General features: G+C 37.6%; 1 protein-coding gene across 2 annotated transcripts in view; it reads right to left on the bottom strand.

Moving 5' to 3' along the window:
• Positions 1-1544: 1544 nt before the first annotated feature.
• The window catches only part of enpp2l (ectonucleotide pyrophosphatase/phosphodiesterase 2-like), a 32628-nt gene continuing 10935 nt past the window's right edge, over positions 1545-23237 (bottom strand). Inside the window, exons 6-25 of one of the 2 annotated variants that reach the window (XM_075449032.1) lie at positions 22583-22680; positions 22330-22409; positions 21973-22092; positions 21434-21489; positions 20291-20356; positions 19143-19215; positions 18915-19023; positions 17803-17928; positions 17689-17720; positions 17406-17533; positions 16967-17045; positions 15868-15955; positions 15219-15391; positions 15041-15083; positions 13902-14041; positions 11242-11383; positions 11036-11113; positions 9098-9230; positions 8205-8358; positions 1545-2197 (exon numbers count right to left, since the gene is read on the bottom strand). In XM_075449032.1, the coding sequence (XP_075305147.1) occupies positions 2027-2197; positions 8205-8358; positions 9098-9230; positions 11036-11113; positions 11242-11383; positions 13902-14041; positions 15041-15083; positions 15219-15391; positions 15868-15955; positions 16967-17045; positions 17406-17533; positions 17689-17720; positions 17803-17928; positions 18915-19023; positions 19143-19215; positions 20291-20356; positions 21434-21489; positions 21973-22092; positions 22330-22409; positions 22583-22680 (2089 nt within the window). In that variant the 3' untranslated portion in view covers positions 1545-2026. Of the gene's footprint in view, positions 2198-8204; positions 8359-9097; positions 9231-11035; positions 11114-11241; positions 11384-13901; positions 14042-15022; positions 15084-15218; positions 15392-15867; positions 15956-16966; positions 17046-17405; positions 17534-17688; positions 17721-17802; positions 17929-18914; positions 19024-19142; positions 19216-20290; positions 20357-21433; positions 21490-21972; positions 22093-22329; positions 22410-22582; positions 22681-23237 lie in introns of both variants that reach the window. The other variant, XM_075449031.1, reaches the window with a different exon arrangement.

The following is a 23237-nucleotide window of genomic DNA, read 5'->3' as shown; positions in this document are numbered from 1 at the left end:
TTTATCATTAGGTTGTAACACAACGACTGCGTTCAGATTGTCTGCATGTTCACTCCCTCACTCAAAATAGAGTTCACTTGAAAGAAAACTCACTAGTCAGCTGTTGATGCATTTTGGATGCTACTTGAACGCATCAGTGCATTATAATCATCCACCAAATATTCACAGATATATAAAGTAAATTCCCATAGACTGACTTGCCACTTCATGGAGGAGATGATAGAATTCTGAGTATATTTTTAATTACCAATTAATTACTAATGGGTATGAAAATCCCTTTAATTAACTAAGAACATTAATGCTAGCTAGTGCTTCTGATACCATGTTCTGTCTGCTTTATAGCTCTAGCTAATTGGCAGTGTATGAACATTCAAACAATACATTATACAACTTCTGTACACTACTTTTGGTGTACGAGGTGTTGAGTTTGTAGGGAATTATATAGTAAATTAAACATTTCGGCAGAAACAGTATTACAAAATGGTTTAACGGTTGAACCGCCGCTAAAGACTGTAAACAGTTAGCGTAGCTATGTCTAAATATGATGGTAGCAAGGTTGTCCTGTTTCTAGCCTTTGTGTTATGATAAACTAACCATCTCTGTCACTTCATATTTAACCTATCACTTTGATTCAAAATGCAATGTCCTTGCATAGATAAGCTTACAGCCTGCTAGATCTAACTTCATACACTTCATGTCACTTGTCATTAGGGTGACCACCTGCTCATAAGCCAAAGGGGGGACAAGGGGTATGTTTATGGGGGACAAGGGGGGACAAGGGGTATGTTTATGGGGGACAAGGGGGGACGCCGCCCCGCCGCCAGACTCTTAGTGGTTTACCCATTTCTAGCACATACTACCTTACATGGTATATCAATTTTTTTATATATATATAGTGATTCCTCTGTTATTGGTGATGTAATATATAACAATAATAATGATAACAATATTTTGAACATTCAATGACACACACTACCATCTACACTGCCATTTTCCCCTGTGTTTTTTTTTTTTTTTTATCCACAAACCACAATCCACAACTAGTTCTAGCCAAGTATGCCGCGCCAACTGACTGACTGAAGTGCCTAGTGATGAGGCGCGTGAATTGACGTTCATCATCACTGCGAACGTTGAGTCAATTGTCATGGCAACAACAAATATTTGATAACAGCCAGCCTGTCAGATGCGACTGCAAGGGGTGTGTGTGTGCGCGCGTGTGTGGATCTGTTGTAGCTCTACAGTCTGCGGCGACTGTGCTGTTCTGAAATGTCAAGTAACGCTCGTTTCGCTATCTGGGTGGCGCGGGGAAAGTGACAACCCCAGCAAGAATCAATTATGCGGGACAAACTCTGAATTTGCGGGACGGACTATTTTGGCCTCGAACGCTGTACGCGCACGCGCTACGTGGGACGGTTGGTCACCCTACTTGTCATGACATTTGAGTGTAATTATTAAGTGATATGATACATTAAAAGTGTATGTCCTAAAATTCATACTAATTTTTGTATATTGTAGCTTATTGAATACAAATGATAATACTGTACTTCAGAGTTTCATAGTTTTTAATCCAATTTTTTCATGTAATTTCAGTGTTACGTTGCATGCAGCTGTAACTGATATTCAAAAGTAAACAACACACTTTTTATATAGTCTTTAAATGTAACTGCATATATTTGGTAATCAGTAGCAATATTAGATATAGATTATTAATAGTTACAGAGCTAAAACACTGATACAGTCCTTTATGTGTGGTGGAAAATGCAGCTGTATTCTTGATGTGTACTGGCAGCATTAAGTCCCCCATTGTGCTAGGTTATATTTTCCTGGATTTTGTGGTTGTATTGAATTGTCCTGTTCTAATGTTCCCAAAGGCAAAATGTTATTGTTTTAATTCTCAAAAATCTATTCCCCTTACAAAGCACATCACGGGCAGTTCCTCAGGAGTGGAACAGCTATGGATCGTCTGTCCAGTGCGCATCAGTGAAAATGAAAGACTTCTACATCCTGTATATTTCTGTCTGTGAATCTAGTCATCACTCTCAAAGGTGTGCAGGTAGGTTTTGAGTCTTAGGGTGCTGGTGTAGGTGAGGTTGGTGGATCTGAAGAAGTCTAGGCCCGTCAGGATTTCCACATCTCGAATTCTGGCTGTGTGGAGCTTCAACAGGTCTTCGACCCACTGTGACTCATCCTCAGCACTCTGCAATGACACAGCAGAAAGTAGTTATTCACTGTGGATACAAATGAGACAACTAGCTCCTGTAGATGAGTGGAATTTGCTGGAACACCATAGGTTATGTTTGTATATTACTGGATGGAAATTTTTTTATGAGCAACTAAAGGCTAGAGGTCTGTTTAACAACAAACACGCTGTGGATTTATTCAACATACTGACGTAAAATAATTAGTTGTGTATGTAGGTTTTATCCCGTTGACCAAGGTAGGAATTTTACAAGTGGCTGGTTTCCTGACACAAGGTCAGCAAATCACATGAAGGATATGATTGAGGAGTTATGCTTTGTGAAATAAGGGAAAGGTATCTCATGAATCACACTGATGTTGTTTCCCAGCTGCAAACATGTACTCATATACTCCTCACCCTTCTACTCAGGAAAGCTTTCCTAATAATGTTATAAAACTGAATGACTGGTGTCACAGATTCACACAACCAACCCCTGGAGAGTATTTCAAATCTAAGGTAAATGGATAAGGCTTTGCAGATGCCTCATAATGACCCATTTTAACAATGCGTGTGTTTAGGAAGGAAACATGTAGAAGATGCACGCGAGGGGAAAATTGAATCAGGATTGCTTTAAAACATGCCTCGTAGGGTTATTTACCACAGTTCCTAAGTGCAGGCATAAAAAAGAGAATCCTGCTTCTATTGCCTGGTCTGATACTGGTTCTGCACAACTACCTTCCAGGGGACAACATATCTACAACAATATGAAGTATGACATAACACTGTATTCTACAGGAAGCGTTGGACACAGTTTATGATAAGTATTCCTGTCTGAGATAATCAGACTACTGGTAATTTACTGTTTTAACGAGATTGGAAACATCAGCCCTGTTCTTCAAGACTGAGAAATGACTTCCAGCTGTCTTGCAGGCAGTGAAAAAAATGAGAACAAATCAAGGCATGGCATCTTTTTTGCCAATGGCAATACCCACAGTAAAATATAAGCATGGGCCATGCTTGAGCCAATAAAAACGTGCGACTACTGCAGAATTATTTGACTCTGGACTGAGCGGCGATGAAACACTCAAAAGCCAGGTTTAGGTGGGTGTGAGCAGGTTTAAAAGTGTAAGAAATGTAGAGAGATTATCCCAAACCTGAATTTATCAGTACCATTTGCACACACAAGGTAACAGTACAGTGGAGAGTATGGCCAATGTACACATGTTGCTGTATTATGCTAGTCTATTTTATGGATTGTCTACACTGAATTGTTCTGCCTCAGTTTTTCTTGAGTCGCTATATCGATAATATATGTAACTATAAGCCACGTAAAATGAAAATTTGGAATTTTTTCTTTGTTATTCTGCATGTAAAAATTTAGCAACAGCTAAGCTGACTTGATGATAAAAAAATAAATACGAGCTTATAATAGCTTTTACTAAAGTTAATGATGTTATGGTTTTCCTAGTTAAAAATACAATGAAATTGAGAGTGCAATAAAACTTCACGCTTTGTCAATTTATTGTGATTCCTGCCTTTTTATGGGCATGGCACAAGCTATTGATTTCATCATTTCTCTGCAGCCCAGGCACAGTCATGATTCCAGAGCAGAGTTAATTTTCCCATCCACATGGCCTTGTGCATCATATGGAAGAAGAAACATTTCTTGTGAATGGATTTTGTTTGCCCAACCAGTCTTTCCACACGGAGTCCTTTCAATGTTCTGGAATCTCCTGCTTTACAAGCTAAGCCGCACTGGATTTCCTCACTTGCTAAACATAAGATTGCATGAAATGGCATTATGCTTTCCTCATAGGGTAATCCTACAAGATGATTCAGACCAATGATGTGTTTTCTTTTGGAGAATAGCTGTCCTACTAGTACTTATGTACTTATGTTGTGTTTTCTGTGGATAAAAAAATCAAAAAGTAAAGAGAACACACTTTTTCCTAGTTATATAGGAAATCTACAGATTGGTTCTCCACTGTCCCAACTGGGTGGTAAAGTGATAATGCGAGGATAAAACAAGAGCTTAAACACCTAAGAGATGAGCAATTAATCCTCCCAAACACTCCCACATCTAATCACCATTTTGTCATTAGGTCTGCAAGAAATTATGAGGTAAAGTTAAAGATAACATAAAGGTTTTTATGCATGTTTCTTCAATTATCAGTAAAATAGTACTCAAAATAATGTTCCAGGATTTTAACAAAGGTAAAATATTGTCAAATAAGTGTTAACATTCCAGGTCCCAAATTCCTTCAACACATGATGATGGTTTTTGTTTCTTAGCTTTCATCTGGCTTATTCTGGTTCATTTATTCATTGGTCTTAAAGTATTGGTGAAATAAAGACAGATAATACCTTATTTAGAGGCTGTATTCTATTCACTCCTGTCATATGGATTTACTCGGATCTCGAGTGATTTAAACCGATACAATGTAACTTCTCAAAAAGCCCACTATGGAGCTCCCCCTACAGGCTTGGAGGTAATGTACGGTTACACTGTCGTAAATACAACACTCTTTCGCTTTCACATTTCACGTTTGTTGATGAACCGGCGAGGAGTCAGAAGGTGCAAGCTATGTCGACCGAGAAGGTAAGAGTAATCAAATGTACCTGGGAGCGTGAGAGGGGTCTATTTGTTTTGGCGGTAGGTGTGCCAGAAAGCAAGTCGAAGTACTTCCGCTCAGCTCCCGGGCCGGTCCAGCAAAGTTACATAGCGCAGTTTTTCCAACTCAGACCCCCGAAGGGCATAGGAGACAGGCCAATCGTAATATTAAAACTCATTCTAGCCACACAATTTTTTTCAAGCTGTTATTTTAAGGTAGAAATGTTACACAGTATTGCTTTGTTATCGGTGAGTAGATGAACATATTTTATGCCAGAGATAAGGTCGGGTTTAAAAAAAAAAAAACTTTCCCTTTAAAATCCAGTTTGTTTCTGAATATATACCAAAAAATGTGTGCCTGCTTGTGTGTATACTTTTACTGTGCATACTTAAGTTTGTTTTTTTTAACTCTATGAGCATGTACATCATAAATTGACCTCTGTGACCTTTCCTCCACGTCATCATGATGATATATTCAGTTTTTTTAGGCTCCCTGTGTACAGTTTCATACATAAAATAAATGAAAATGGTGAATAAAACAGATGTATTGCAGAAATAATAATAAAAACAAAAAAAAAAAACATGCAACCATGCCAAAATATAGCAGGGTTGCTTTTCTTGAGTTCAGATGGATGACTCAAGTGAAAGTTATGTTAAACAGTTTTGAGAATAAGGAAAACAAAGTGTCAAGATGATTTGGCTTTCTGTTTTTTGTCCATTTATTTATTTATTTTTTTGGTGTATTACTAAGAGATTTGTGTTTGTATCTGGGCGGAGAGCATCTCTGTAAGAGCAAAGACGTCAATTTTACAACCTCAAAATATCTCAGATTCTTTTCAAGGGCAGTATCTGAGAAATCTACAAAAAGGAACAGAGCATACAATGACCAACAAAAAAATGACCAAACAGCATGGTTTGTTCATAGATCATAGTTGGGTCTAAATTACATTCTTTTTTCCGCCACATCAGTTTTAAAGATACCATTTTGCTGGTTGAGTTAGTGACACATCAGCTCAACAGGTTGCGGTGAGATTCTCACTACATGGTTGGGTTTGGGTGAAAACTACTTGTTAAGAGTTAAAAACACAAAAGTTAGGACTAAAATATATGTTCATATTATGCCACCATCACGTATGTTTGATATTTTGATATTTGAAAATATAATTCATATAAATTTTGATATTTCACATGCAGTTTCCTTCATGACTACTAAATGTTGGAAGTAATTGCAGGCCAATTATGTCTGCATGTAATTAATCACCCATTGGGTTGTTGTAATATTATCCAAACGTGTTACACTTTTATCAATGTTCCTTGACCTTCCCAAAAGCAGAGTGATTGCACACAGTTCTCTAAAGAGCATAATGGACACTAGAATGTCCTTCACTAGAATGTCCTTCCAGTAATGGATCCAAAGCAATCTGCCAGGAAATTTGCTGTTTCATACATTACATCAAACTGACAAATTCCTGGAGCTTCTGTCAAACCCAGTCAGCCTACTGGAAGAGCAACAAATGAATACTTCCTTAAAACAACCATGTAACCACTACAGAACAAACGTGTTTCCCAGTGTGGTTCCTCTTCCCCGCACAGATTTTTGAAGACAAAGGATTGTGTGTGTTCTGTTTAGCTGTGAGAGTATAAGAGCATCTTCCTTCTTTGAAGCATGTATGATTAACCTTGAAGTAAACAAAGATAAATGATCAATATCACCCTCTGAATGTGACTTCTGTTTTTAAGAGACTAGTCTTTCACTTCCTTATTGTGTACCTTCCACATACTAACTATAAGCTTCCCTTTATTAGAAGATTCTTGTCAAATTTAAGGGGCCAGCATGATTCTTCAGAAACTCTTGTAATTATATAGTATACAGTTGGTGATCACAAAGGAAAACGTGACTCCTGTATGAGTGAACTGAAAGAATTTAAATGGTCTCCGTTATGCTTCGGTAGGGTCATGAAAAGCAGTGATTATGTATATTATACTTGATGTTTAGCCAGCCCAGTAGGTTAAGCTAACTGCTGTGAGGTTGATAGATGCTGCTCAACCTCTCAGACTACAACCAGATTGTCTTCATAGTAGTCACGCTACCTCCCACAGTAACTAAATATATATATTTTTTTATCCTATTCTAAATCGTCCCCAGCAGTCGTGGTGTAATGACCTTTGAACTGAACTGAAATGATAAATGTCTTAGTTTGCGGTCTTCACGTGCCTGTGAGTCAGTGAGAAGAAGAGTATTTGTTCGCCTGACTTTTATCTACATAGCTCTTGAGACACTTAATGAAACCATGAGTCACTGCAGTCACTGCCCGGTATGTGTAACAGTCATGATTCTGTTATTTTTTGTACCCTGGTTTGTTTTAACTTAGTCCTACTGTTTATTACAGTGAATTCTTGCATCGGTCATAAAGAATAACACAAAGATAAAAAAATTCTGAGAAAGTCTACTTTTTCGTCACAAAGTCCCTTGACAAATAAAACACCTTTTATAGTCTGGTTTCCCTTTGTCAGTGCCCCAATGCGCCAATTCCAGTCACTAATTCTTCCTTCCTTGACTTTTTCTTGATATTTGAATTTCCCTGCATTTCCTGTATACAGTAACTGTAACTATTTCCCAATAGTAGTGTTTTTAGAAAATATTTCAGCAATGTAAATGTTCATGTTGAGTTAAATCCCCTCTTTAAACATAACACAGTTGCTTAAATAAAATAAACACAATCTGTTCCCCTTCTCATCTTCTAAATCAATTTGTCAACTTTTTCACAAGCTGTTTAATGATATAAAAATTTAAATCAAACTGAAATCAAACTAGAAAAATGTGTTGAATCCTTTAAAAAGGCAGTGTAACATTAAACTCAAATAGTGATAGTTTTTTAAAGTGTTCATGTCAGAATAAGTTTTCCCCTTAAACCCTCAGAATGACACATGCTTAAGCAGAGTTCAGCTACTAACCAGGTCAGTTTAACTGTGACAGAGACAAATTATCCGTAAGAGGCATTACAGATTAAAGCATTTGAAAATAATATAGACTTGATATTTAAACAGCATTTTTCGACTGAAGGCGGTTGAAGTGAATCCACAATTTTTGTATTTTTCATAATTAGGAATATATTTTCTGATTATTTTGTTGTTGAATCTAATAACTGACTATTAAATGCATCAATATATCAAGAAATTTCTGCAAATACCGAGCTAAAACTACATAATTTGATTTTGCAGGGCCAAAAGTGGAAAAACTACAGGGAATTTATGGGAATCTAAGACAAAAACAAGAGAAGCTGTAATTGTGCAGTGTTAGAAACGTGCATAAATCTGGGTGAACCCACCTTTACAAGCAACTCAACTGAACTTGTGCAGTTGAAGCAAAAGCTTTGATAGTGCTGCCCCCTGCTGGGGTTGGCTTGTACTCACATTGCAAGCTTCACTGTTGTCTTGCCTGTGGGGAAGAAGGAAGGAAAAGACCCTGAGCTCTCCATCACACTCCTCCACTGTCTGGTTCAGCTCCTGGCAGCTCGTCACAACAGTGTAGAAATGGGTGGGTACAGGTGGGCCATCAACCGAGAACCTGGACACAAAGCTCCAGGTTAGAAAAACCAAAACAGAAAGCCACAATATCTCATTAGGGGTTGTCACTTCTAATATTTTTTGGGGGAAAATTCACATACTTTTAATCATTATCTGCCATCTAAATATATAACTGGTTAGCTCGAGAACTAATTTGCATCTGTAATCTCAGCACAATAGAAATACATCTCACATTACAAATAAAAAAAAAACTAAATATAATGTATATAATACTGGTGATCTATCAAAGAACATTATCTTAATTTTTGGTAAATACAAAATGAACAACATAAAAACTATTTGTCTGTTGAAAGTAGAACACTTTCGTGTTTAAACAGAAGCCTTTTTCATTCTACACTGGCACCTTTTTCTTGATATTTCCTGGAATACTTATATTATATAAAATATAAATACTCATGTTTTCAGTTTTAATAAACAAATGCAAAAAAGGTATGTTCAGATGTAAAATACGTACCCAGTCATGTTTCTGACCTGTTGCCAGATGATGTAATTAGTTGCAACATGTTCCTTTAGCTGTTTCTTTTTAGAACCACTTACTTTTCCAGTCTTTTGTTGCCTTATTTCCTAACTTTTTGAAACACGTAGCTGCCATCAAATTCAAGATGAGATATTTTTTAATCAAAAAGTAAAATGTTTCATTTCTAATTTTTGAGAAGTTTTCTATGTTCTATTGTGAATCAAACACATTGAATCTTTACAAGCTACTGGAGAGAACCCACTCTTTAATTTTCTCGGTGGAATCTCGAAGGCCATCGTAGTTGTTGTCAAAGACGGGTCCAGAGATAACATTGATGCCATTGTTTTCTTCTGCATAACGTTTGAGCAGCGCCCCCTGCAGGTAACTCCATATTCCTGCACGCACACAAAAATATAAGAAGTTACGATACAAAGACAATAATAATGTATCTAGGAATATCATTAATCTGTGTTGAGGTTCCATTCTACATTGCAAGTCATAAAGTAATTTCTGTGTCTGTAGAGTGAAATCACACAACACAAGGGTGAATGCACCCAGGATGCATTGAAAACTGATCAGATGATATCATGCAGAGAAGCTCTGTCCACATTGTGATCACATCTTAACCTTGTGCAAAAAGAAAATATTAGATTTTGGTCACAGAAATGCAGAAATGTTTCTCTTATGAACAAATGGGCTGAGAAAACTATCTCCTATATTAATGTCTCTGGGGTTTTTCTACTTTTAATATAAACAGCATGTAAAGAGTTAATATATCGCTTGTCCAGTATCAGCCGTAGAAAATGATTAATCTCACAGCTGAAATAAGTTGAATTATCTATGCAGAATCTGTCTCAGTGCCAATGAGACAAATTCTTTTTAGCATGTTTTGAAATTTTCATTGTTGTGTTTTGGCAATTATTATTATTATTATTGAGATTCCTGAATAAGCCTATCAAAGTTTAATTTGATTTAATAACTAGCCTTTAAAATTTTGGATTTTCTTCAATCCTTTAGGATTGCTTTTAATACCCAGTAGTATGATGACACTTTTATCTTATTTGATCTTATTTGATTTTGTTGTATTTTATTGCTTTCACTGTTGTTTTATTGTTTTTATTTGTTTTTACTTATTCTTCTCTTTATTTATTATCTGCTGTAAAGCACTTTGGTACATCGTAAGGATTGTCTGTAAAGGGCTGTATAAATAAAATACATTTACATTTACATTTAAAAGTGTTGTACATTTTCTGGATCACTACTCAAAATATCAAATTATTTCAATCATACGTTGTCACTGAAAGTGGTGAAATAGCATATAAAACTTTACTACAAAAGTTAAACAAGAAAGAAAAAACACAATCTTAAAATGTCAACAGCACTTCAAGAGCAGTTACTTTGATCCATAACTAAGGAAATTTAAATTCCTTGTTTTGTAGCTATAACAGTTTTGAACCATAATCATGGAAAAGAATAAAAAAGGATGCTATTGCGTGTGTCATCACCCCTGCTGTTTCCACTTAATCCTGATCTATCAAAACCATTTTATAGCCTTTGTGCAGAACCAATTCATTCCTCAGACCCACACACACTTATCTGATGACAATGATACATTATCTGTATCTACATGTGCCAGCGGTTCAGATAGTGTCTGTGTTGTGTCCTGATAAGCCCTCTCTCCACATAAACAATCGGTATCAGGCTGCCCTCGCACAAACCTGACATCACCGCTTTTTTGTCCTTTGTTTCATGTAACACCGCTGAATGTGATTGTAAATGTAAAAGGACGAGAGAGAGGACAAATAAATCTAACACAGCTGAATAAGATAACAACACAAAATAACACACTTGTTTTGACTTCCCACATTGATTCAACTTGCTGAAGGTTACAGCTTGCTGCAGATTCACCTTGCAGAAAGGCAAGTGGTAAGTCTTGTTTAGTAATGTGTGTGTGTTCTGTCCCGAAAACTGGAAGAAAAGGCAACAACAAAAGCTGTCCCTAAACGGGCATTTGTTATGAGACTTGTCGATTTATATTTAATTGATGCAATTCAATTTTTATTTAATTCATGAAGGGAAAACACTTGTTAAACGTGATATTGACAAATTGCCCACTTCTAAAATTTCTGCTGTGATTAAAAGACCTGTTTTCATGCAACAATCTTCTTTGTCACTGTAGAAATTGGATGAATTGACTCACTCTTGAAGGCAGGGTACATGGGAACAGTGTTGGTAATGAGGGAAGCATCATATCTGGACTCTGGAGATGTTGCCAGCTCTGTCAACATATAGATATCAAATAGGCATTGACATACAGTGTATCAAGTTGAATCTTCGCAGCTTGTATCATCTCAGATAAATAAAACTACGTTAGAACTCTTCCCTAAGCTCCACATGCAGCCTGACCTGGGGGGAAGAGGAAGCCATTGGTAAGGTGGCTGTTCTGGCTGTAGGTGGTGCAGCTCTGACTGTGATCAGCTGAAACTCTTGGGTCGACTCGAATGCACTTAACGCTTGGTGAAATCTCTGGGACAGGTGTCACGTCCTCCTGTAAGACAAAGACAACAAGCACGACAGAAGAAGGTAGGGCGAGCCGCATGCCGAAGGACACCTTTACTTTCTGGCCCTCAAGGAAATCAAATTTATCCAAAAATGAACTAAATGATAAGTAGTATAATCTGGTGTACCTCGTTTAAGTTTTGTCCTTTTCACAAACTTGAATCATAGTAGGTTAAGTGAGGGTGAAAAGGAGACCATTGGAGGTTATCATTGGTGCCATGTTCACATTTATGCATTTCTGTACATGTTTTTGCTGGCATCCATACAACAGTATACAATAGTGCACGGTAGTCAATCTTGTAAACATGTAACATGTTTCCTGTAAACTTTAGAAAAACATGCATGTTCACCCACTCCAAGAGAGAGTCTCTGTGCACACCATCATGTTCTGCCCCGACTCAAACATGCTGTCAGTCACTATGAACAACAGCGCAGTGTATCATTGGCATGGCCTGGCTATGTCGTTAGCTTTTAATAACCTGACACCCAGTTTAACTGAATGAAAGGCTGAGAGTCAAGAGCTGAACGAGGAAGTCTGCAAACTCTGTGAGAGTGGCTCAACCCCAGTCTCTGCAGACTGGGCCTATTCCTGTGTGAGGCTTTAAAGAGGAAATGACTGCAGCCTGCAAATTTCTCTATTTTGCCCTGTTCGTGTCACACGTGCCTGAGGTTATGCTCACTTATAGTTTGTAATAGTGAATTTGGCTTGAGGGGCAATGATTTCTATTTCTGGTGCTTGTATAATACATGCATTTTCTCACTTAAAATGAATCTATATAACTATTTCTAAGGCCATGTCTTGGAAGCTAGAGATAGTAAAGTAACATGTGCAGAAGGGATGTTTGTATACCTTACATCGCTTAGGCAGGATTCACACTGAGTTCATACTTTAACGCAATATGGTGGGTAGGCCTGATGTTTGAAAAATAGACACAAGATCAGACATGTAATCAGTTAGAAGATTTGATTAGCTGGTGCCTGAGCAGCTGCTTAAAGAGTTGGTCCTTAACTTTCCACCACAACTGGAACTGTGGCATTGCAAAGCACATTTTGATTTGGCATCTCGAGAAGTAACGAAGGTGATTGAGGAGAGAAACCTTTGACACCTGAAACAAGTTTTTATGAGAACTTGTTGAACATTGCAAATTGTCAATTTGACTTTTTTCTATAGAGAGAATCAGTGGCCAATTTTGCAATGTTAACCACAAAAGAATCCCACAAAGCTACTTAGCAATCAGGACCTATAATCCACACTCCAATATTATAATTTTATTTAGAGGGTATTCCTGGCCTTTCTCCGGTGCTTCTGCAAGAGCATTTTAGCAACAAAATCATTTACCTAATTCTTGTATACATCTTCTCCCATTACAATTTCCTGGATTCTTACTGTTGGCAGCACACAGATTAAATATGTCAGTTTAAAAAGCATTTTGCATCGATGTCATACAATGAAACGTCTTTGTGTAAACCTCAAACTCCGTATTGGCAATATTTTTTAGAAATATCTTGATGCTGATCATATTTTTCATCCGTCGCTCTTCAACAAAAGTAATTATCTGAGTGATTTTGGTGTGTTGCAACAAACTGATATTTTCAGCACATTTTAGCTGTTTGACAAGATGAAAAAAATCCCCCTTAAACATTGCTGATGCTTACTTGTCTCTACCATCTATGCATGATCTTCTATCTTGCTGAAAGTATTTTGTTTTGATATCTTATGAGGTCCTGTGTGACTTGGATAGTATCATGTTGCAGGTTTATCTGAGGGACTTGCCCATAGTTTGTAAAAACATTGTCACATATAAATGGGGCTGTCCTGCCTCTGACAAAATGTACACAAACCATTTATGGTGACCAAAGAAGACCGATAGGAAGTTCCTCTGGCTACTGGCTGTTGGGAGAAGACTGACTTATTTTAGTTAACTAACCATATAAACACTGAAATATACGAAAGAAGGGGGCATTTTCTAAAAGTCCTAGGTTTGAGGAGTAAAAAGTACAGTGAAACATGTCACAATTGAGAAGACGAACAGTAAGCCAACCAACTGAATTTTGCACGCCTTGCATTTTTTTAAAAAGGTTGCAGGTGAGCTGCAGAAGCACAGACACTTTTTGTCTGTCTAGAATAAAACAACTAAAGAGTAACAGTAAAAACAAAACCTCGATAAAAACACGCGCTTGAGCAACCACATTGCAGTGAAAAAGCATGATGGGCTGCTACTAATTAACAATCCAAGAGATTAAACTAAACAATGAACAATAAAAGCTGCAGGGAAATAAATCTTTGTCATCAATATTTTATTTGCAGATTAATAAACACCTGATGAGGCTTTTGATCAAGGTGTTTATTTTCAATGTATGACAAAAGGAATATACCACTTAACGAGGTTAACGAGGTATGTGTCGACCGTCTGGAATTGGCATAAATCTCAGTTTATAGAATGAGCATCTGAACAAAAACAACTGAATTTGAATGGGCGTATGTGTGTGTGTGTGTGTCTGTATACCTGTCGTGGCAGTGTGTATGCGGTCCACAGTGGCATGGACAGTTTTTTGCTGTATCCACTGATAAACTCCACATGATGAAGAAGGCTGTACTGGGTGTCAAACATCACTGCTGGTCGACCAAATGGTAGATGTGTGCTGTCTAAAAAACACACAAAATCAGCCACAGCAAGTTTAGCAAGTAATCATACGACTACAAAGTTAATCATTCATTTTTCTGCGTTTTAAAAACTTAGAATTTAATGCCAAACCATTTGTGACTAAGAGCGCATATGAAGAATAAGAAATTGTGAGAGAGATGTTAGTAGAAAAGCACAGCGATTGTTTAAAGCTACTGAGAAAGGAGCTACCAGAAGAGTGAATTTTCAACATCTACAATAGCTTGAAAAAAATTCACAACGGTTCTTGCATATTGTTCTTGGATCTTAATTGTTGATATTGTTACTATGTCGCTTCTGAATCAAACAGTTATTCAAACTTTCTCAGCTGCCATGGCCTATGGCCCTGAATTGGATTAAGTGAGTTTAGAAAATTGATGGATGGATGTATTTCGAGAACAATTTGAACATGTTTTAATTGTACCATGTTTGGGTAATTTTTTGTGTTTCCATTTTATGTTCTCAGTAAGTACAGTGCGTATAACTAATGGTGAGAAGAAATTAAACATCAAAATAAATCATCAAACACTTTAAAAGCTAATTCTGAGCTTTTGCGCTGTATTCTCGTTTTACCTTGAAATCCCTGAGCAGGGAAGAGCAGGTTTTGCAATTGGATGGATGGATTGTTGCTTAAAGCTTGATGAACTTTGCAACGATCCATTCATCCATGCATTTTCTATAACTGCCTGATTAAATTCAGGGTCGCGGGGGTCATTGGGCGAGAGGCAGATCAGGCTGCCAGTCCATCACAGGACACTTTGCAATGATTAATAATCAAAATATAAATAGTTTTTTCAATTTTTTTTCTTCATCAATTTTTTATCACTTATCAATCATAAACTTGAAAACAAATCCATTGCTAATATCTTAATATAGAGGTAGAAATACACAGAATAGACAGAACATACAGCTGTTTCAGGGTGAAATGCCTTTAGAATGTCATTTACCCTTAAACAACGACCTACTGTAACTGTAGACTCCACCTGGTGCAGGACTGAATGCTTCAATGATCTGCTCCACCTTATTCTGAAACAGGAAAAATAGCAACAAAAAAAAAAGAGGTCAGCTCATTTTGAAAAACATTGCAGCTCCACTACAGTCTGAATTATATCTGATGTCGGAAATGATTTGATTTTTGTGACATCACTGCTCTCCGCTTACCTCGTCGTCACAGCTGCAGCCCAGATCGTAGCTCACCGTGTTGTCGGAGTCAGATGCCGGTGATGGAGGCGTGACTTCCTCTGGCATGGAGGGATGGAAAGGTGGGTCTTTCAGCATGTCATTCAGGCTGCCGTATGTTCCATTATTTGGAGCCGGCTTCAACCCCAACAAGTCTGAAGTGGGCATAAATACAAGACAGAGGCAGGTTTGTCACATGGCTGAGAAATATCAATTGAATCTGACATTTTAGGACAAACATTTCTAGTGTTTTCTAGCTGGAGGTAATGTTTTGGAGGCTTCATGAAGCATCAGATATAAACTAGAGATGCAATATGCCTTTACACCACCTTCAGGGCTCAGGCCTAAAAATACTATATGAATTTTCATCACAAAAACATTTGTAAAATACTTTTTTCATAGGGCTGACCATTCAACATCATGAGATACTTTATTTGACTTATTTTCCTTTATTAAACAGGGAATAGCTGTAACTGGTGGTGTACAACAGGAAACTCAGATGTGGAAAGCTTTGTAGGGACTATTCGGTGCAGCTGAGACCTCATTAGCACTTTTAATTGAACAAAGCTTAACAAAAAGAGCAAGTGCTGCTTTATTTCTCATCATCATAAAAAAACGAGAGAATTCTCACCACACATCACGTTGTATAACTCTATGTTATCAAATTCTGGCACTTTTTTCTGAAATTTGAAGCTCGGCCCATGGCCCATAAAGATAGTCTGCATGTGAAAAAAAGAGAGAAAAGCACAAGTCAAAGATGAGGAAATACAGTATGCAAATGTGCCCTGCTGAAATCTCTTCTAAAAACATCTGTTTTATTTAGATCCATAGCTCCCTTTCAAAACACTACTCATAGATTTGACATCTTACAAATTAACATGAAACTTTAGTGCAGCATAAATCAGTGAGCATAAATTCAAACAAGGTAAATCAAATTTTTGTTCAGAGATTTTGGCATATTGACATGGAAGCATCACGCAGTTGCTGCAGATTTGTAACCAGCAGAAATGAATTTTTTACGTTTACGCCACTAATTCGACTGCGACTGAAATCAAGACTCGTCAGACCAGGCAACGTTTTTCCAGTCTATATCATCCCGTTTTGGTGAGCCTGTGTGAATTGTAGTCTCAGTTTCCTGTTGTCAGCTGACAGGAGCTGCACCCGGTGTGGCCTTCTGCTGCTGCAGCCCATCTTCTTCAAGGTTCCATGTGTTGTGCGTTCAGAGATGGTATTCTGCATTCTTTGGTTACGAGTGCTTTTTTGAGTTACTGTTGTCTTTCTATCATCTCGAACCAGTCTGCCCGTTCTCCTCTGACCTCTCACGTCAACAAGGCATTTTCATCCACACAACTGCCGCTCACTGGATATTTTCTCTTTTTCGGACCATTCTCTGTAAACGCCAGAGATGGTTGTGCGTGAAAGTCACAGCAGATCAGCAGTTTCTGAAATACTCAGACCAGCCCGTCTGGCACCAACAACCATGCCACTTTCAAAGTCACTTAAAACCCCTTTTTAGCCCATTCTGATGCTCGGTTTGAACCTCAGCAAGTTGTCTTGACCACCTCTACATGCCTGAAGTCGCCCGTGAGTTCAGTGTACTTCCACCAAAGCTTCGGTAATAATGGAGATACTTTCAACAAAAAGCTCAAAACTCCCCACAATATTTTTATGTATGTCGGGAGAACATAGTAGATAAGATTCATGAATGAGACTTAACAACAATGCATTACCCTCATGCTGGTGATCTTGTTGTCAAAGCCATGGTCGCCAAAGAAACCACACCGAGTCCTCGGTTTTTCCGGCGTTCTCCTGAAAGCACAATTTTCCATCAGTGAAGTTCCGACTGTGCAATTTGAGCAGAACAAATTCAAAAGAAACTTTTTTTCATTTTAAAAAGAACAAATGTGTCCCACTGTAACTGGATCTTAAATACCATTATTGTCCTGTGTTCTAAATTCCTAATGTATCTGAGCACAACATCACATGAACTTAGAAGAGGACTTGGGATCTGATTTGTCCAACAAAAGACAATCAGGAAAATGTCAAATTTGGAACAAAGACCACAGTCCGTGGTGGTCTAATTTCTTCCTTTACTGTCTAAAATTTGATCAGGAAATGGTTTATTCGACACCATATATATCAGATCTGAATCAGAATCACTCTGGTTACTTGGCAATGTGCCACTTCCTCTCCATCAGCAGATGGACATCCTCGATCCTGCGGTTGTTGGCGTAGTGAAGCCTCTTGGGTAAATGCTGCTTCAGGTACGGCTTGAAGTGCTGAGTTGGCATTTTACACTGAAACAACAAATACAGAGTTGAACGACCTGAACCTTCTCTCTGCCTCTCCCACAAACAGACTAGCGAGCAGGGACCACTGGATCATTTGAGAACAAGGTGCTACTCAGTTTGTTTTCTGTCTGTATTGTGATCTTTTGATTCGTCTTACTCACTGTGAGGTTTGCAACCACAACTTTTGGATCATCTGGAATGGAAAAAAAGAACATGAAGCTTGTGTAATATCTACAGAATATCTCAACTAGTTAAAACCAGTCGTGTCATCTTACATGTGGGGGATTTGGGGTCGCGGGGACGTATTCTACCCAGTGAACCAGGGATCAGCATGATCTCATCTAAAATCAGAGGGTAGCTGCTGAGAAACTCGGTCCTCTCACAGTGGGCCTCTTCCATACCTAACAGAAAGCACAGCTTTGTTTTATTAAGATTACCAAGAGATCAACTCAGTCACTTACAAAAAATATTATATTTATAAAGTGTTTTGACACATTTTGCTCTCAAGCATTGTGATGCCAGCCACTGGAATTACTCTGTAACTAAATTTGATTCTGGTGAACTAAAAGAATGATTGAAGAACTGTCTGTTCTCTCAGACAATGTCTCAGTTCTGTTATGTACAAATGTGACTTTTAACAGCTTTCACAGAGATAATTTCTTATTCAAGTTGTTTAAGTAAACGACATTCGGTCTTTTTTTTTTTTACCACTTTGTGGAATTAGGAGAGACTGAACCCAATTTTATGACTTTTCTCAATTAATTTGCTTCATAACTTATTATCTAAATCAAACTAACCTGTTTCTACAAAATGTAAAGAGCTGATTATGACCAAAAGCATATTGTTGTTCATCTGAGCCATAGATTTTTATTGGACGCTCAGTGAAACTGTCAACACACCCGTATTATCCAACTCTTCCCGTCTCTTTTCCCTTTTTGAATGTGTTGCCTCTACAGGCACCAGAAGCAGGAGAGTTTAATATTAACTGATTTTTATTTTATTTATTTTTCACTTCAGATCAGCTAGGAAAAAGTTTCAAGATGACAACCTGCAGCTGACACTTTGTCCATTTTTGTTCCACCTCCCAGTGCTTTGAGCCTCAGTAAGAAAAATTCTTTCAGCTCCTTTACATTGACGTAATAGACAAAATGGAAACGCCTCCAAATCAGCATGTCACTTTTAAATTTGAGTACAATAACAGTGAAAGTGATTTAATCCAAAGATTTGGAAACACAAGTCCAAAATGAATTAAGATGCCATAAATGGTTTCATGTTCTGTCTTAGATTTATCTGCATTTGAGTCTCCAATTAATCCTTAAATTGGCCTGTTGCAGCAATCACTCAAATAAAAGGTTTGTTTGAAGTCATCAGAGAGCTCATACAGTACCATGGTCCCCTACAATGATAACATTGATACAGCGGTGCAGGTTCATTTGCTTCAATCCATTCATCAGCTGACCGATGATGTTGTCAATCTCCCTCAATGGGTTGTCCAACTTGGGACAAAACAGAGAAGTGAAACATTTAGGCAAATGTGTGACCATTCAAATTCTGATTCTTGCACCCTGTGACACTTTCAATTGCCATATTGATGTCTTCCAGGTCTCACACTTACCTCATTGCTGAGTGGTCCCAGGCGATGCCCAAAGGTATCTGGTTGCTCTGAGTGAACTGCATAAACATATGGCCTGAAGAGAGAAAACAAATGCCACTTAATCGTCAAGTCTAGTGTGATCTAATTCAGTCTTCTGTATAAGCATTTGGAGAACAGGTTAATAACCAAAGAAGATAACACCTTGACAGATCATGCTGTTTCAGAAGTCGTGTTGAGCTCAGAAAATCAAAAACCCCCTTTTCACCATCTGATGCAAGTAATCTGATGTAAGTAATAAGTACTTAAATCTTGTGGCTACTCTACTGACACAACATTGGCTCAACTCTAAACGCAATCCTGATCTTCAACAAAAAAAAACTCTAAACGAATTAGAAAACAAATAGAGCCTTATCTATAGCAACAAAGCTGCACAGGACCACAACGTATGCATGCAGCTGTGTACACAACCTAAACACACCTTCCAAAGTCATTAAGGTCATTCACGTACTTGACCATAAAAAGAATTTGAGTGCTCTGATGTAGGAGCAGCCCTAAGTAGTACTAAATAGGTACAAAGAACCACAGGAAAAAACACGCCAAAAAGTTCTTCTTTCTAATCGTCTGTCATAGTTCAAGGAACAGTTTCATATGTTAATCATTCATTTCTCGTTTGATGACACAGCTCGACACAGCTTTAGAAATAGGGCAATGGTCACATCCAGTATGCTGGGGATACCCGATTAGCTTTCAGGCAAAAAGAAAAGAGAATGAAAACAGATATTAACTTCAGCATTTTCAACTTAACAGTTTTGAGATGTGGAAAACAAATGAAGTTGGTATTTACTGTAAATACTATGCATGTAACAACCTAAACTATAACCTGAAAAAAAGACTACAGAAAAACTACAGTTGGCAGCAAAATCATTCAATCACCATCACATGGAGAATCCCATTTGAACCAACCAACCAAATATTATTGTCCATCCATCCATTCATCCATTTTCTATACCTGCCTAATCCAACTGAGGGTCGTGGGGGGGCTGGAGCCTATCCCGGTACACCTTGGACTGGTCGCCAGTCCATCACAGCAAATATTATTGTTTGTGCTTTAATATTCCTACTATAAAAAAAAAAAAAGACTAATTCATCTGCAGAACAGATGGACACACCTCTCATCATCAGGTAGATGCAGCCAGCGCAAGATGGTCAGAATTCTCCTTTCAAGAGGAATCACCCTGGAAACAAATATAGATTGAAGAATTTTAAAAGGTTTACTTGACACAGATACTTTACCAGCGAGTGAGACGTCTGGCAACTGTGAAACATGACATACTTGTGTTTCACGGTGTAAACCTTTGATAATTGAGGATGGATATGACGACTTGTTCGTGATAACATTTAAGAGAAGAGACATTCAAAACTACAAAGATAAGCTCAATTACAGTTGAAATCAATGATATTTCTATCATATTGACACTAGAGTGACATCTGTCACTTTAACTCGCCATTTTCCTTCCTTGAATGAGTTCATTGAGGCTCACTGTTTGATTATGAATCTCGATTCCTCAATGGTCTCTTTTGTTACTGAGTGTGTGGGAGCACTGTCCTTTATTTGTATGTGTGTTTCCCCATTTGTGTGTTTTGGACCGTCTTTCCCTTCCCTTGTGATCGTTATGTCATTCATATGCAAATATTTCCTGGAATGAATCTATCGGGACTGTGAATGTGTTAGGGACAAAATGTAAGTTTTGTTTGTCTTTAAGCACGACCAATAGTTTTGATAGGTATTTAATTTTGTCTGCTGTAAGATATGCTGCATTTCCACCAACGTAGTCATTATTTTAGAAACTGAAAACAGCAACTGACAGAAGCAACATTTTTCCTTTAACTTTGATATTTAAAGGAATTTGATAGTTTCCCAGATTCAGTCCAGGACTCTCTAAAATCTGTACTACGGTTGAATTTTTCCTCATATGGCAATTAATCTTCTTCTTATTATTATCTTTACAAAGTTCACTCTTGTTAATTTACTCACTGTAATGCTATGCCTTTGTTAAAATGTTTCAACATCTGCAGCTTGCAATGATGACACATTTGCACTAAACAGAATGATATATAATAATAATAATAATAATAATATGTTTTAACTGCGCTGGTTCTATGTAGTTAAAGGAATGGAAAGTCATTGTGAGTGAATTATCATAAATGATATTACTTAAGATTGAAAAAGATTCCATACTGTGACTTTTTATGGCTTCAACAGAGTTAAATGTCTGAAGCTACTGAAAAATATTCCAGTACCAACTCAGTACCAAGGCCAGAAGAAAGTTCCTGCCTTCACTCCTTGTTTCTCTGCTGTGATCCAGATCTGCCAAACAAAAAGAAAGAAGGAATCAGAAATCCAATGTCAAATTTGTATATTCCATGTGTGAAATATCACATATTGTTGCCATTTGGTAAACATTCAGAAGGTGTATAGTCAGTGAGCTGGAAGATGCATTTTTTGCTGATGCCTCCCAAAACTGACGTCACCGTTCAAGATTATTGAACATCTATTTAAAATAGATAGATAGATAGATAGATAGATAGATAGATAGATAGATAGATAGATAGATAGATAGATAGATAGATAGATAGATAGATAGATAGATAGATAGATAGATAAACTAATATTCAAGTTGGATTTCTGACAGGTTGCAGTTTGATTCTATTCTTTAAGCTAGGCTATATGTTTTAAACATGACGTAACAGATTTCAAACCAAAGCATTTTTCACTTTGCTTAATTTTGACTGCATGAGAATGTTAAATGGCACCAGTGCAGTAACAGACTCAAATCTGGAGTGTGCTTACTGGCTGCCCACCCCACCAGCGATGGTTCAGTTTTTCTCTGGTGCGCAGGCTGAAGGTGGCATTGAACACCGGGTCATGCATGGTGTTTCCCACAATCCCATGCGACTCTGGGTACAGACCCTGCAGAAAGATCCCAGAGTGTCATGTCAATACACTTGATGTTAAAAAAAAGTTCCGCAGCAGTGTCACAACATGAACAGACTATGAGGACATATTGAACATGAGTACTGGCAAACATTTGTGTTTACTTAGCTTTAAACATAGGAGTACTCATTAACAACCTTGCTTTAACGTACCTTTGAGTCTTGCATGACTGAAACATAAACCATTCATTCTACATTATGAAAGGAGACTTACTGTGGCTAGTGTGTATAAATTTGGGAAGGTCTTTGATGGGTAGACTGGTCGCATGTATGGTGCTGATGTACCACATGTTCCTGGGGGGAAACGTATGTGATCTTTTAAGCACTAAAAACAAAATAACTTTCAAAACATGCATCTTAATTTACAGTGTACAAAACTAAAGCACATGGGTCACATAATCAGTCACTCCTCAGTCATTACAACACCATTTTTAAGCTGAGAGAATAAGGAAAAAAAGAAGGCGTACTGAGTTTATGTATGTTGGGGGTGACAGATTTGCCCTTCTTCAGGTAGGAGGCTCTGAACCCATCCACAGACAGCATGATGAGAGGAGGCCGGATGAAACTGGGAAGCACAGAAGTGTCAAAAATAAAGAATTGTGGTTTTTGGAACTTTGAAGCGGAATTCTAGATTAGATATATGGACTTTTTTTTTTTTTTCTAAATTAAGTTTTGGGGCATTTGTGGACGGGGATACTGGAAAGAGACAGGAAAGACTGTGGGAATGACATGCAGGAAAGATCAATCTGGTGAGGACTCAAACTTTTTGAAGACATTAGAAGAGCACTTGTCTCAAAGGAACTAGAACAGGAATTTAGTATATCATGTTCTGCATAAAAGATGGCGGTAGCAACCATAAAATCATCTCCTTGTTTTTTGTGCACTGATATAAGTTTAGTTCTGTGTTGTGGTCATTGCATCTCAATTTTTTTTCTTTTTCTTAAACAAGCATAGCAAAATGAAAAATGGGTCTGAATGAAAACCAGTGGCCTTTTGGAGAATATTGTAATATACACTGTTAGCAACAGCAGCAGCAACACGGGGCAAAACAAACTGAAAACAAAACCTAAGAAGGCTCCTTTAAAAACACTATCAATCTATCAGTTGGTTCAATCTATCTTA

Source organism: Odontesthes bonariensis, chromosome 18 (genome assembly GCF_027942865.1).
Source record: "Odontesthes bonariensis isolate fOdoBon6 chromosome 18, fOdoBon6.hap1, whole genome shotgun sequence".
In the NCBI taxonomy this organism is placed as follows: Eukaryota; Metazoa; Chordata; class Actinopteri; order Atheriniformes; family Atherinopsidae; genus Odontesthes; species Odontesthes bonariensis.
The sequence above is the reverse complement of the archived record's forward strand: the minus strand, read 5'-3'. Positions and strand labels throughout refer to the sequence as shown.